This window comes from Schistocerca nitens, chromosome 2 (assembly GCF_023898315.1).
Source record: "Schistocerca nitens isolate TAMUIC-IGC-003100 chromosome 2, iqSchNite1.1, whole genome shotgun sequence".
Classification (NCBI taxonomy): domain Eukaryota; kingdom Metazoa; phylum Arthropoda; class Insecta; order Orthoptera; family Acrididae; genus Schistocerca; species Schistocerca nitens.
In genome coordinates, this window is record NC_064615.1 from 932916696 (window position 1) to 932933029 (window position 16334).

At 38.4% G+C, this 16334-nt stretch overlaps 1 protein-coding gene across 1 annotated transcript in view; it reads left to right on the top strand.

Moving 5' to 3' along the window:
• The window catches only part of LOC126237251 (glutathione S-transferase-like), a 59229-nt gene that overhangs the window by 10247 nt on the left and 32648 nt on the right, over window positions 1–16334 (top strand). Inside the window, exon 3 of the mRNA XM_049947167.1 lies at window positions 11714–11865. Coding sequence (XP_049803124.1) covers window positions 11730–11865 — 136 coding nt within the window. The 5' untranslated portion in view covers window positions 11714–11729. The remainder of the gene's footprint in view (window positions 1–11713; window positions 11866–16334) is intronic.

Below are 16334 nucleotides of genomic sequence, written 5' to 3' on the forward strand. Positions count from 1 at the left end.
GATGTGATGCCTGTGATGCATAACCATAAATATTTGTCCACTTAAACGAATTGCTTGTCCAATGGTTCCACCTCATGTGCAATCATGACACAGCTGTAGTTGAGGTAGCAGTTTAATGATTCACAGTGTCCAAAGTGAAGGGTCTGAGATTAAAGTGGTGTACACCAAGGAACATAGTCTGCACCACAGCTGAGAAGGAGACGTCCAGTAAGTTGTTCATCATAGGTCACATGGTGCACCTCTTGCTCCAGGGTGTGAGTGACCCATTGCAGCAAGTCAGCCTTTGCAGCATCGTGCTTGTAGGCAGGTAGGCAGCGGTGGTGATGATGTTCTAATTAGTTCAGCTTGCTTGGCAGATTGGCAGATCAGCATAACAAACTTTGAATTGTTATCCACCACGCTTCACAAGGAAAGACACACTCTGCCGTTGCATGTCGTTATGTCACTTGGTCAGGACGGAATACTGGAAGTTTAGGTTGAGGTGTAGTTCAGTACTGTGCTATATAGTCTGGTGATGGATGTACTGTGGAAGATAAATATTAAGGTGTGACAGGAACTGCCGACGGCATCAGTGACGTGGTTGTATCAGCAAACATGACACTGACATTGCACAATGGTTGTCCATGCAAAGTGTTTGCATTGAACGATGGCCACTGCAGTGTGGTAGGTGTGGCAATACAGTTGACATGATATCCATCTGTATGTATGCCCAACATGGAATATCACTGAAACATCCTGGAATAGGTTCAGAGTGCAAGTTCATTAATAATGGCTTCGTTGACTGCTATTGCTGTGTCACACTCACTGCGTCGTGCAGTGCAACATTGGCACTAGTGCTCTGGTTGGCTTTGCACACTGTCTGCTGTTGAAGACAATGAGAACACTGAGTGGCAGCAGGTCCTGATGAAATAAAAGCATTAGAGCCACATGGGATGGCTGAAAAAATAGTTTTTATGTCCAATGGCTGCATTGTTAATACTCAGTAAGGTGATTCAGGATGAAATTTTGTGATTATCGTGGCATTCATGGTAGTCGGAGTCACTAGTGTATGTAGTATCCCCAGTACAGGGTACAGGAACATATCATTAATACACCAGACACAGCAGACATAGCTTATATTCGTACATGAGATGGTACAATGCATACAGTGATCAGCCAGAACATTGTGACCACCAACCTACTATTGATATAAACTCATCCAGGTGATAGTTGCATCATCTGGCAAGAAATGACTGTTAGGCAGACACACACATGGTGCATTACTATCAGTGAGAGTGCTGTCTGTATGTAGAATGGTGAAGGCACGCAATCTGTCTCACTTTGACAAAGGGCAGATTGTGATGGACCAGAGGCTCGGCATTTCTGAAACTGCACAAGTTACCAGGTTTTGAAGGAGTGCTGTGAAACCAAAGTGAAATCGTGTCCAGACATTGTGGAGTTGGCAGCCACCCCTCTTTACAGATGTCGGATGTTGTGGGCTGGGCAGATTGGTAAAACAGGACGGGCAGTGAATTGTGGTGAAACTAGCATCAGACCTTAAAGCTGAGCAGAGAACAAATTTGTCTGTACACACAGTGCACTGAACACTCCTAACAATGGACCTCTCCAGCTAATGACCCATGCATGTGCCAATGTTAACACCACAACATCAGAAGCTACATCTGAAATGGGCACATGAACATCAGCTCTGGATGTTGGCACATTGGCAGAGCATTGCATGGTCTGATGAATCCCAATACCTTCTTCATCATGCTGATGGGAGGACATGAATCAGTCGTCTTCCAGGGAAATAGTTCCCTGACACCTGTATTGCAGGATGGAGACAAGCTGATGGTGGCTCCATTATGCTCTGGGTAATTTTCACGTGGTCATCCATGGATCCAGTGGAGCTTGTGCAAGGTACCATGATGGCCAAAGAGTATTATGCACTGGTATTATTATTATTATTATTATCATGTACACCCCTTCATGACAATCATGTTTCCCGACGGCAGTGGCACTTTTCATCAAGATAATGCACCACGTCACAAGGACAGGAATGTGATGGAGTGTGAGTTCCAATTGCTGTGCTGGGCCCCAGCTCGACACATCTGAACCTGATTGAATACATTTGGGATGTGACTGAACGTGGCGTCAGAGCTCTTCACCCCCGTACTTGAAATTCACGGGCATTAGGTGACGTGTGTGAGCAGATGTGGTGCCAACTCCCTCCAGTGACCTACCATTGCCTCATTGCTTCCATGCCATGATGCGTCATCACTGTTATCCATGCCAAAGGTGGACATATTGGCTATTAGGTAGGTGGTCATAAAGTTCTGGCTATTCATTGTATACCTCATAACATGTTAAAAGGTATCATAGTAGGAACAAAAGAAACATAAAATTGATCTTTAAGTTATGCTACTTTTTGAGTTTTAGTAAGAGTAGAGAAAGCTTCAGATGATTACTCACCTTTTTTCTTTTTTAAGCCTTTTGATGTCTTTCAGATTAATATGGGAACTATGAAGTAGTGCATAGCACAATTCTGACAAACTTATTACTGTATGCAATCCCAGACATGACATTACAAATGAAAGTAAATACATTTATAGATAAACAATCACTTAATGGAAGCAGCAACCAAACATGATAATGCTACAATTGATGTGAAATCCATTCTCAATAGAAATGCTCATATAAGTCTTGGTGTGCAACTAAGGAGCAACTTTTTGAAACATGTAATGTCACAGGTAATAAAATTTTCAGGAGAAGCAAAAAACTTATACTGCAAAAGATAATTTATCATTTTTTTTGAATTTTATACAAAATACTCATGTAGGGTTGTTGATAAAAATGTGTATGTTACAGGGTAAATCTTTTATTTTATTTTCAAGATGTGATGACTTTTGTGGCAGCTGAATTGTGGTTCGTTGTATACTATTGGACAATATGCCTTTTGATGTAAGCTACTGTAGACTATATGCATTTTGATTAGTTTTTCAGTAACATGCAATGGAAAATACTTTTACTTTTTTGAAATTTCCCTTTTTATTGTTCAATAAAGCACTTCAATACCAGAAGTAGAAACAAAAACATAAAGGTGCTTCATTTCCAATGGTTTTTCCAATAACAGGCTCCTCTTCTAAACAATCACAAATAATATCTTGGGCAATGAGTTTCATACAAGAAGTGCTGCTAATATTGTTGGAAAACTTCTGTCTTGTTGTCTCTCCAAATTTTTCCAAATCTGAGGATTATTTGTTTTATTGCCTTTCATTTCTTGTTTATTCCTATTCAGAGTTGACACTTCAGATCTATTATCAGCTTTGTTTAATTGTATTTTCTTTGCCATGTTGTAAAAGACACTTAGAAGGATCATTAGAAAAGTCAATAATGTGATGTTCACATTAGTTACTATACTGTATTTCTTCAGATGAATCATTTTCTGACCACTGATCCTATGTATAGGCTTCAAATTCTTACAAAGTTCCTTGTAATAAAATATTTCCCAATCTTTCCCTGAAATCCTTGTTTTATTTATTTCTGCATAAACTTCCTGGTATGAGTTTGGATTCAATATTTCTGAAATTTTACAGAGTTTCTTTATACTTGGCCAAAATCTCAGTCCACAGGCAAAAGGGAGTGTCCTAGAATTGGAAAGAAGAGAAATACTTCAGTCACAGGCATTGAGAATTCTCTTCTAACTAAAAAAAGGGAAAAGCAATTAAAAAAAATATGCATCCATTCTTTATTATACTCTCCATCTAGTCAGAATAAAGTTTATACATCTGATTTCAGTATATGTAACAGTCAGAATAAAAAATAAATAAATAAAACACCCAACAATACTTTAATATTGAAAAGGAGTAGCGTTTGGACAGTTAGCTGGCTTCACTTCAGTCTACCAGTCTTAAATAGCACTCAGCATTGCTTAATAACACAAATAAAATAAACCGATGTACTTCATGTGGTTTGATTCATTCATACAAGAGGAGAAAATGTTATTGTTGCATTTGCTACTTTACAAAGTTCTTATTGGAGATTTTAAAACATGTTTTGATGGGACCTGATTGTAGAAGTGTGTACAGTGGGTCAGAAAATATATGATTCAATATCAATCTCAAATTTGTCCACCAGTGGACATTGCGCACTTTGAAAAGTTTCTCCTCGTCTGTTGCTGAAGGCAGAAACAGTAGTGTGTAATATATTGAGTAAAGAGCTGATCAGTGAGAGAAAAAATTCAGCATTAAGAACAATGAAAATAACTATGGAAACCAAAATGATCTGAGATCTGAGAATAATGAGCTGAACTGTGAGGTCTACATGGTAAGAATAAAGGAACTAAATGAAAACCCAAAATCTGCTGCAGAAGAAGAACCCATATCACTGCAAATAAATCCAAATGCAAAACCAATGAACAGCTGCAACAAATAGTTGAGCCTGAGGAGAATTAGCTGAACTGACATCTCCACAGTAGAAATGAAATAAATAATAATCCATAAACTGTTGCAGAAGAAGAGCCAACATCACTAGAATTTCGCCCAAATATAAAACCAATGAAGCTGATACATTGCAACAGTTACATATAAGAGCAGGAAAAGCCAAGTGGAATAATTGCTATGGTAACTTCAGTAAATAGAAAGGTGGCACTTCAGTATTTGGCCAGTGATTTTCTTTATGGTATGGACAAAAGAAGGAAAAAAGCTGGAAGTTAAACATTCATGATAAAAAATATGAACATGATAATGAAATAGAGGCTGAAAATTTTATAATTATGGAAAAAGAAATTAATTTCAATATTCTACAGTACCATTTGCAATACCTGAGCAATAAAAAATTAGAAACCTTTACAAATGAAACATGCTGAGAGAAAATGATTGTAATTGAATATGGATTAAAAAAGAATGAAATACGAAGTTTTGCCATAAAATATGTTCTTGCAAACTATTTCTGCAGATCAGAGTGTAAGGGTAGGGAAGTAATAATATTTGTCAAAACAGTTGCGAATTCTGATACTAATTTATATATCATAGGCCCTACAAACAGAATTTTCCAATCATTTTGGGCAACTATGTGAAGTATATGGAAACAGGAACTCACAAAGGGAAGACATGAGAGAGAGATATCCCAGGATTTAAACCACAAAATACCAACACATTTAAAGTAATGTTGGGAAAAGAACAGTGAGCAAACACTCTTCAAGCACAAGGAACAAATGAAAAATACAGTGATATTCAAGGAACTGTAATGCATTTCTTCAATATAGCATTTCCAAAAACAAAGACAAAAAGAAAAATTCTCTAAAATTATCAGTGGGCAATGAAGTAAATGACTGAACTGAGTGCTACATTAAGAATAATAAAATGATGGGAGAGTACTGAAATTTTCAAAAAGTACCAGAAAAAGTACAGACAATTGATAAAAAAGGCAAAAGCTAAATCAAGAAATGTGATAACTTCAAAATCAACAAATAAAGTGAAAACATATTGAAATGTAATTAGCACCAAGAGGGGTAAAAAAATGTACACAGAAAAAATGAAATCATCATAGATAATACAAATATTGACAATATCCTGAATAATAACTACATAGATACAGTAGAAAACCTAAAATATGGACATAATGGCCAAGGAAGTCATCAGACAACAGTCACAGAAAGCCAATGCCACTCACTGTTCTTGAAACTAGGAACTAAAGAGGAAGTGGCAAAGGTTATGAAAAAGCTAAAGGCAAAGAAGGCTGCTGTACATGATGAAATGTCAAACTACCTAATGAAGGAGATAGCTTTCCTGATAAAGTATAATGTAATAACCCCAGCACAATATGGATACCAGAAAGGAAGATTAACTTAAACAGCAAATGAATCCTTAACAGAATTCTTTAATTTATTGTTCATGTTTTGGATAAAAGGGTGGTAATGCCTAGAGTTTTCCTTGTCTTATCAAAGCCATTTGAAACAATTAATCATGCACTTCTGTTAAATAAACAACAGAATACCGGTATCTATGTACTTGCAGCTGACTGGATACCATCATCTAAGTAACATGAGGCAATAAGTAATCATTGAAAACTTATACAGTGCAAAGCTTAGAAGCATTACGTATCATGTTTCAAGGATCTGTAATGGGACATATCCTGTTCAATGTATTTGTCAATAATGTACAGACATATGGAAATAAAAATTAGATGTTCTTGCTGATATGTTTGTGCTAAATGTGGCTAAAAGTTGAGAGATTTGGGATAAACACTTTATATCTGTCACTAATTCAGGACAGAAGCTCATGGGGAATGAGCTAATTATTAATCTGAAAAAAACTTTGTGCATAGTTTTCAACAATAAACAAAAAGAGGAATAAATGGATGTATTTTTGGATGGAAGGACTGATGCTTCAGTTACATGTTTAGGTATAATAAGAGGTAGTGAGCTAAAGTGGAAACAGCAGATAAACAACAAGTTAAGCCCAGTACACAGTCGTTAAATGAACAAAGTAAGAGCATATGGCCTTACAGACCATTTGTGTGATTGGATTGAAGAGTTCCTAGATAACAGAATGCAGAATGTCATTCTCAATGGAGAGAAGTATTCCGAGGGAAGAGTGATTTCAGGTGTGCCACAGGGGAGTGTCGTAGGACCGTTGCTATTCACAATATACATAAATGACCTTGTGGATAACATTGGAAGTTCACTGAGGCTTTTTGCAGATGATGCTGTGGTATATCGAGAGGTTGGAACAATGGAAAATTGTACTGAAATGCAGGAGGATCTGCAACGAATTGACGCATGGTACAGGGAATGGCAATTGAATCTCAATGTAGACAAGTGTAATGTGCTGTGAATACATAGAAAGAAAGATCCTTTAACATTTAGCTACAATATAGCAGGTCAGCAACTGGAAGCAGTTAATTCCATGAATTATCTGGGAATAGGCATTAGGAGTGATTTAAAATGGAATGATCATATAAAGTTGATCATTGGTAAAGTGGATGCCAGACTGAGATTCATTGGAAGAATCGTAAGGAAATGCAATCCGAAAACAAAGGAAGTAGGTTACAGTACACTTGTTTGCCCACTGCTTGAATATTGCTCACCAGTGTGGGATCCATACCAGATAGGGTTGATAGAAGAGATAGAGAAGATCCAATGGAGAGCAGCGCGCTTCATTACAGGATCATTTAGTAATCGCGAAAGCGTTACGGAGATGATAGATAAACTCCAGTGGAAGACTCTGCTTGAGAGATGCTCAGTAGCTCAGTACAGGCTTTTGTTGAAGTTTCGAGAACATACCTTCACCAAGGAGTCAAGCAGTATATTTCTCCGTCCTACGTATATCTCGTGAAGAGACCATGAGGATAAAATCAGAGAGATTAGAGCACACACAGAAGCATACTGACAATCTTTCTTTCCACGAACAATACGAGACTGGAATAGAAGGGAGAACCGATAGAGGTACTCAAAGTACCCTCCACCACACACTGTCAGGTGGATTGCGGAGTAAGGATGTAGATGTAGATGTACATGTACAAGTACGTGTACTATATGCAAGAAAACAGCTGAATCAGTACATATGTCAAGACCCCATGTACACTGTCTGTCACAGATTTTTTGACCATATATGCGATACGGAATCACAGCATGCAGGAATACTACCATCACAGGAATGAAAAGAATATTCAAACCACAGAAAAAAGCATTTAGATTATACTGAAAAAGAAGCAAAAATAATCTTGTAGAAATTGATTTAAGGATCTTAATATTTTAACATTTGTGTCACTGTTTATATTCAAGAGCACTGTGACTGAATAACAAGATTCCACTAAATTGGATACCAATGATGCCATTTATTTCCATAAGACAAGGAACTGAAACAGTTGCACTGGCCTTTCACACATACTCCAGAATCATATTAATACAAGCATTGTCAAGAGAATTATAAAGCATCTAAAGTGAGAAGACTTTCTCTGCAACCCTAAAAAAATTCTGTAGTGTAGCAGAGTACATGAGCTGAGATAAAGTTGCTTCTTTGGTCAATGAATAATGAATTTTGGTAATGGTAAGTGAAGTAGCATTAGACCTAACTATTGTATTGAACCAGTCAGGTACAATCAAAGATAATAATACATAAGAAAATTATATTTTAAACCATTACACCATTATGCACTGGTTAACATTACATGTTGCAAAATACTGCATTATACAGGGTGGTCAGGAACAGTCTGAAAAGTTAGTATGGGCATTGCTGGGTAGGTTGTACCGAGAAATAATTGTTAAGAAAAAAAATTTGACTCATTGCACTGTTTCTGGGTTAATTAAGCACTTCAGTTAGCCAATTAGGGCTTTGAACACACAAATTCAAGCTGCTTGCCAGAGACGGTGTCGCCAAATGTGTTCTTTGTTTGGTTTCCTAAAACCAAATGACTGAATACAAAAATTAGACATTGGATGGTAGTAAGGATTGAACTCAGGCCAAAGGCTGAGCAGTCTCATGTGCTACCATCTATGATATGAGAACAACTACATTAATTGTATCTGGTAGGCCACTTTAATTTTTGACTAACTTCATTGCTAATTAATTAAAAAACAGTGCAGTACACTGAAATTTTTCCTTAAAAATTATTTCTCAGCACAACGTACCCTGCATCAGTTTTATATATATTAGATGATGTGTCCTGCATTCCAAGTACAGAGCAGTAATTTATGGGACCAAAAAATTAAAATCACAATTACAAAAATGCAGAATGATGAAATCATCTGTGTCATCTATGCCATGAAAATACAGTCTTCTATTTTGTTACAAATACTACATTATTGCAAGTTCTGATGAATTTGGTATGCCATCTTCATTTTTCCATAGTTTTACAAAATTAGGTCAGTAAAGTAACCAAGCTCAACATTGTCTAATCTGTTTATGTGGATGGCAGTATACACTCTAAGAAAAAAAATGATACACCACCAAGGAATTATCTGAATGGGACAGAAATCAGTAGATGCTATATATATGTAAACACAAACAAATGATTGTAATTAGTCGATTTATTCAAGAGAAAGAGGGTCACAAGTTAAACCCATCAATAAGGGGCTGACCCACCTCTGGCCCTTGTCCAAGCAGTTGATAGAGTTGTTGGATGTCCTCCTGACAGATACTGTGCCAGATTCTGTCCAATTGGGTCATTAGATCATCAAAATCACAAGATGACTGGAGGGCCCTGCCCATAATGCTCCAAATGTTCTCAATTGGGGAGAGCTCCAGAGGCCTTGCTGGTCCAGGTAGGGTTTGGCAAACACAAAGACAAGCAGTAGAAACTCTCACTGTGTCTGGATTGGTAGTATCTTGTTGATATGTAAGCCCAGGATGGCTTGCCATGAAGGACTACAAAATAGGGCATAGAATGCTGTTGACATACCACTGTGCTGTAAGGTTGCTGTGTATGACAACCATGGGGGTCCTGCTATGAAAATACTATGCTCCTAGCTGTTGGGCTACATGACAGGCAACAGTCAGTTAGTATCCCACTGCCATCCATGGCATATCAGGACACTTCATCAGTCTAGAATCTCAGTGACCGGAGTAGAATTTCTTCAGTGATAAGTCCCAATTCAAACTGAGCCCTGATGACCAATGATAATATGTCTGGAGATGCCTCGGACAGTGGTGTACTACCAACCCGACTGTTGCCTGCCATATGGCATGGCAACCAGGAGTGATGGTCTGAGGTGCCATTTCTATTCATTGCATGAACCCTTTAGTAGTTATCCATTCAGTATACTGCACTGTTTTTCAGCTGTATGTTGATGATATTCTATGCCCCATTTTGTTGACCTTCAGGTAAGCCACCCTGGGTTTACATTTCAGCAAGACAGTATTCGTCCACACACATTAAGAATTTCTACTGCTTGTCTCTGTGGTTGCCAAATCCTACCTTGTCTAGCAATGTCACTGAACATATCAACAATTGAGAACATTTGTAGCATTATGGGCAGGACCCTCCAACTAGCTCAAGATTTTGATGATCTAATGTGCCAACTGGACAGAGTTTGGCACGATATCCCTCAGGAGGACATCCAACAATTCTGCCAGTCAATGCCAAGCAGAATAACTGCTTGCATAGTGGCCAGAGATGGACCAAGTGTTATTCACTTGCTCAATTTGTAAAGCTCTTTCTCATGAATAAATCAAGTTTTTCTGAAACTGTAATCATTTGTCTGTCTGTAAGTGTATGTAACATCCACCAGTTTCCATTCCATTTGGACAACTTCTTTGTGATGCATCTTTTTTTGTCTTAACACACACAGTGATGGTAAAAATAAATAATTACTGGTGATTTGGTGACATCTGACTGAACACAGCTATGGTTTGGTAGCAACTGACTGTAAATGTTGGGCACTGAATGAATATTGCTTATCGGTGTCTAACTTTGGTGGTTGCCTACCAGTGACTGCTCTGTGGCACTGACAACAGTGCATATTTACAGAATCATTTAGAAAAGTTTTCTACAAAATGTTAAAACAAAGAACACTCATTTAATAATAATACAATAGACAGGAATTTTACAAGTGCTTCAGCCCCTAACACACCTGGTAATGAAGTTATTTTGTGTAATTATATGAACAATGTACAAATGGCTCTAGTGCTGGCTTCTGTTTTGACGAACAGATTTTTGAAAAACACATTTCCCCCTTTTTGCTAATGAAACCAGACAAGTTTTTTTTTGTAGAAACCAGAATGTTGTTTTTCAGATATTTCCTTCAGTAACAGGTTTACTTAGCAATAGTAATAGCATACACTTTAGCTTCAGAAAAATTAAATATTTCAATTTGGTAATGTTGGTTTTTTGAAATGTGTACCATTTGAAATAAGAATAATCTGAATAGTGATAGTTCTTAAATGAAACCTTTGAGATTAGAAAAAAATGTTCTTTACAAGTGGAATAGCCCTCTAATGAATATGTTTTTGTCAAACCTTGCATTTCATCACAATGAACTTCTCAAGAGGATAAATGCAACATAATTGTTCATTTGTATGACTATTTATTAAAATATTCTTGTAAGATCCATACAGAGTTTAAGTTAATGTTACAAAAAGTGAGAGCATAAGCAATTTATGTACGTGATAAATATGTTATGCTGTCATTCTGTTCAGTAGTAATATAGCATTTTTAATGTACAGACTTTCCTGGGGATTTTTCCAAAACAATTCCAGCCTCAAAGTCTTGCACAGTCACGCAAACACTTTCACAAATTGTGCATCACCTAATACTCAATAATGAACATGTGCTGTGTAATCATGAGCACCATTTTGTATTGCATTCAGCTGGTCACTGCACATGTCTACTCCTCTGTCTCTCACTCACATGTAATGAGACAGTGAAATACTTGGGCCATAGTGTGCAGGAAATGTGCATGCACAAACAAGCGATGGGAACTGATTGGTCCATTGAAATCACTATTTCAACATTTTCTGTGATGAGCAGTTCTACAGTTCATTAACAAGGGTCAGTTCCATGTCAGTCTTATAAATATTTTCTGGCCCAGTTTTATTATGCCCACCTACTTGTGATTGTCTGAAACCCAGTTGACAATATTTCTGTGATGAGCAGTTCTACAGTTCATTAACAAGGGTCAGTTCCATGTCAGTCTTATAAACATTTTCTGGTCTAGTTTTATTATGCCCACCTAGTTGTGATTGTTTGAAACCCAGTTGACAGTATATCACATTTGTTTTTGATGTAATTTCAGAGAGACAGTGAAAGACATGGCACCAAAATACAAACTATTTTACTTTCCAATCCGAGTTATTGGTGAGCCAATTCGATTCATTTTGGCATATGTTGGTGCTGAATATGAAGATATTAGAGTTGAATGGGCTGACTGGCCATGTCTTAAACCAGGTAAACCTATAACATATATCCTGCAAATAGCAGTGAGTTTTAGTCTTTATACCAGTGTACTATGCAGTTGTAACATAATGTATAAATTATATCTAAAAACACAGATGATGTGACTTACCGAACGAAAGTGCTGGCAGGTCGATAGACACACAAACAAACACAAACATACACACGAAATTCAAGCTTTCGCAACAAGCTGTTGCCTCATCAGGAAAGAGGGAAGGAGATGGAAAGACGAAAGGATGTGGGCTTTAAGGGAGAGGGTAAGGAGTCATTCCAATCCCGGGAGCGGAAAGACTTACCTTAGGGGGAAAAAAGGACAGGTATACACTCGCGCACACACACATATCCATCCGCACATACACAGACACAAGCAGACATGTCTGTGTATGTGCGGATGGATATGTGTGTGTGTGCGAGTGTATACCTGTCCTTTTTTCGCCCTAAGGTAAGTCTTTCCGCTCCCGGGATTGGAATGACTCCTTACCCTCTCCCTTAAAGCCCACATCCTTTCGTCTTTCCATCTCCTTCCCTCTTTCCTGATGAGGCGACAGCTTGTTGCGAAAGCTTGAATTTCGTGTGTATGTTTGTGTTTGTTTGTGTGTCTATCGACCTGCCAGCACTTTCGTTCGGTAAGTCACATCATCTGTGTTTTTAGATATATTTTTCCCACGTGGAATGTTTCCCTCTATTATATTCATATCATAATGTATAAATTATTACAAAAGCCATACATGCTGATATAAACAAATAAATAAAGTTTCATTGAAATAAAAATACATATTGCCTGGGAAGTTACTGTATCTCCATTTATAATAAAATCTTTGTTGTATCAAGTTATCACATCGGACAGTTTCTTAGTGTGTTTCTGCAGCATTAACTACCACACTGCTCCAGGACAAACCTTCAACTTACTCATCAGATCAGTGAGTAAAACGTGGGAGGCAATATAATGCCAAGAAAGTTTCTAAGTTCCAGTTAATGTATTGTGGAGATGTGGATCCAGGAGTGAAAAGTACTCCAGATATCAAATCATTGTTTGTTAATGTCCACTATTTGTTGTCAAGCATATTGACAATTTCACTCCACCAAGTCCAAAATTATGCACAGGTACAAAACAGCTAGAATTAAATGAAAATAAGCAAAAATATCTCAGGAACTTGACAATTTACCTATCACTAGTATTCATTATTGCTTGAGGAATTGGCAGATAAGGTTATTTTAGAAATGTTTTTCCAATTATTATGTAGCTCAAAATGCAGTCATAAATTAATGGGGTAGATGAATTATTATCAAATATCTTGACTGATACGAATTAGGAACAGCTTCAGCTGAGTCAGTTTTAGGAAGTTGTAGATACCAAAGACATCCTTCTTTAAACGTTATGAATAAACTTTCAATCAGAAATTTTCTTGACTAAATGGTTATGGTAACTGTCACAGCACTTTTCCCAAGCACTACATTACAAGGTATTGTTTCCTTCAGTCAAACTATGATATTGCAGTGCCTGTGTTGTTAAGAAGAACTGTGCAATGTCCATTTAGACATGCATGCATGTCTAAGGAACAGGCACTGCAGTGGCTACAACCATTATGAAAAACATGAAATGTATTCACAGTTGCAAATATAAACAACCATCAGCTGTATTGGGGAATGACAGCAATTAAAATTTGTGCCATACCAGGACTGAACCCAGATTTCCCCCTTACATGAGCGGTTGCCCTAACTACTTTGGCTATCCTTCCAACACCTACAGCCAGACCCCAACTTCCATACGTCATGATTTCTGCATCACAATCTGTACTTGTACACACTTTGTGTAGTTCCCACACAGGGGAGGACATCTTAATTGAAAATTGCTGCCCAATATCAGTGGATAAATGCATTCCAGTGACTGTAGTGTTAAGAAGAATGGTGCAATGTCCCTTCAGACATAGAAGAATGGTGCAATGTCCCTTCAGACATGTATGCATGTCCAAAGAAACAGGAATTGTGGTGATTATAGTCACTATGAAATGCATAAAACGTATTCACAGTTGTGAATATGAACAACCATCACCTATATAAGAGAATGATGGCAGTGAAAATTTTTGCCAGACCGGAATTTGAAACTGGGTTTCCAGTTTTATGCCAGTGGTCATTTTAAACCACTTTGGATATCCATGCATGTCCAAAGGAACATTGCCTCGTTTTTCTTAACAACAGAGGCACTCCAATAGTGCATTCATCTGCCAATACTGGGCAGCAACTTTCAACTAAAATATCCTCTTCTGCATGGGATTTAAATAGTGTATGTACAAGTACAGGTTGTGACACAGAAATGATGATGTATGGAAGTTTCTGCCTGGTTATCCATGCATGGGTAACCAAACCAGTTAAGGCAACCACTTGGTGAAGTGGGAAGTGCAGATTCAGTTCCTTATACAGCTAATGATTATTGGTATTTGTAACTGTGCATATGTAGCAGCAGTTGCCGAGATGAGAGGATGCACAGCAGAGCAGCAGCAGCACTTGTCTGATAAACTGCAAATTAATTTAGTCTTTGTTTTTTGTTCACATGCTTCTGCAAAGAAATGAACTGTACGTGAGTATTTCACTGTGTAGATTAGTGGTTAGAAAATTAATCGTAGTTTTTGTTATTGCATAAGTCTTGCGAATATCCATCCTAGTTGGATTTCTAGTGTAAATTTTCCCATTGCCAGAAACTCTGTCATGCCACTGAGTTTTAATCTTGTGCTAGTAGGCAGTTTAGATCAGTGCATTCTAGTTTGACTATTTATCTCATGCAGTAACTTTACGGCAAACAGGATTTGTAATAACAGGTATGTGTAAATACATCAACTTCAGTAGAGAAATTTATTTCTGTTTAATGGCATGTGGTCTCAGAGTACAGTGATAAATCTGCACAGCAACTTTTAGTGTTACTTTATTCTCCTTCAGTATATTTTCAAACTCAGTAGCACCATTTGAGACCTGGTATCTACTTTATACACAGTATGATATGGTTAGGGCTGTGCATGTAGTGAGTGAACACAAGGAGAGTTGGCTTCTGTCCATAAACAGCTGGAAGCTGCATTGGCTACCATCGACAAGCTTCTAGCTAATGCTCAAAGTTGCGGTGAAGTCGGGGCAGTAGTGACGAGACCTGCGACACATTTGGTGCCAATGTGATCCCTTGGTGGCTGGGACATCACTGCGGTTTCGAACACGCAACATCTGACCAGTCCGTCCTCACTCCAGAATGGGTGTAGACAGTGGTGGGTTTGCGTGTCACTGGGCGGAAGGCGAAAGAGGGAGCAGGCCATGCAGCTGCCTCCCTCCATCTTAGCAACAGCTACGAGATGCTACCCAGTGTTGATGATAACTCTGAGCCAGCACTGGATGTCTCTTCTGTTGGGCCAGCAGTCGATTTTCCTGCCCAGTCTGGACAAGTACAAAGGATGGGTATGATAGTCATTGGGAGCTCCAATGTTAGGCGGCTGATGGAGCCCCTCAGAGAGATAGCAGGCAAGGCAGGAAAGAATTCCAAAGTGCATTTGGTATGTTTACTGGGAGGTCTCATCCATGATGGAGTCTATCAAAGGCCCTGGCTGCAACCGGCTGCATGTAGTGTCACATGTCAGCATGAATGATGCATGCCACTTGGGTTCTGAGGCCATCCTTGACTCCTTTTGTGGCTGGCTGATTTGGTGAAGCCAACTAGCAATGCATGCGGCATGCAGGCTAAGCTGTCTATTTGTAGCATCATACCCATGGATGATTGCGGTACTCAGGTTTGGAGCAGAGTGGAAGGTCTAAACCAGAGGCTCAGATGGCGCTGTGATGGTATTGGATGCGAATTTCTCAACCTCTACTATCAGGTGCAAAATTGTAGGGTTCCTCATTGTAGGTCAGGCATGCACTACACACAGGAAGCAGCTGCTAGGTAGTGAAGTACATATGGTGTGCATATGGGGCTTTTTAAGGTTAGAGAACACCTCCCTTGGGAGTAAAGACTATTTGTCTGTCAAATCAGCCACAGTGACCTCAGAGAATCATGGTCCTCACATATCAGAGATAGAAAAGATTAATATGATTTTAGTAAACTGCAGGAGTATCCAAGGAAAGGTCCCAGAATTAGTATCGCTTACTGAAGCTTATAATGCACAGATAGTATTGGGAACAGAATGCTCGTTGAAACCAGATGTAAATGACAATGAAATCCTAAGTTCAGAGTGGAATGTTGATCATAATGATAGGTCAGTCACCAATGGTTGTTGTTGTTGTTGTTGTTGTTGTTGTGGTCTTCAGTCCTGAGACTGGTTTGATGCACCTCTCCATGCTACTCTATCCTGTGCAAGCTTCTTCATCTCCCAGTACCTACTGCACCCTACATCCTTCTGAATCTGCTTAGTGTATTCATCTCTTGGACTCCCTCTATGATTTTTACCCTCCACACTGCCCTCCAGTACCAAATTGGTGATCCCTTG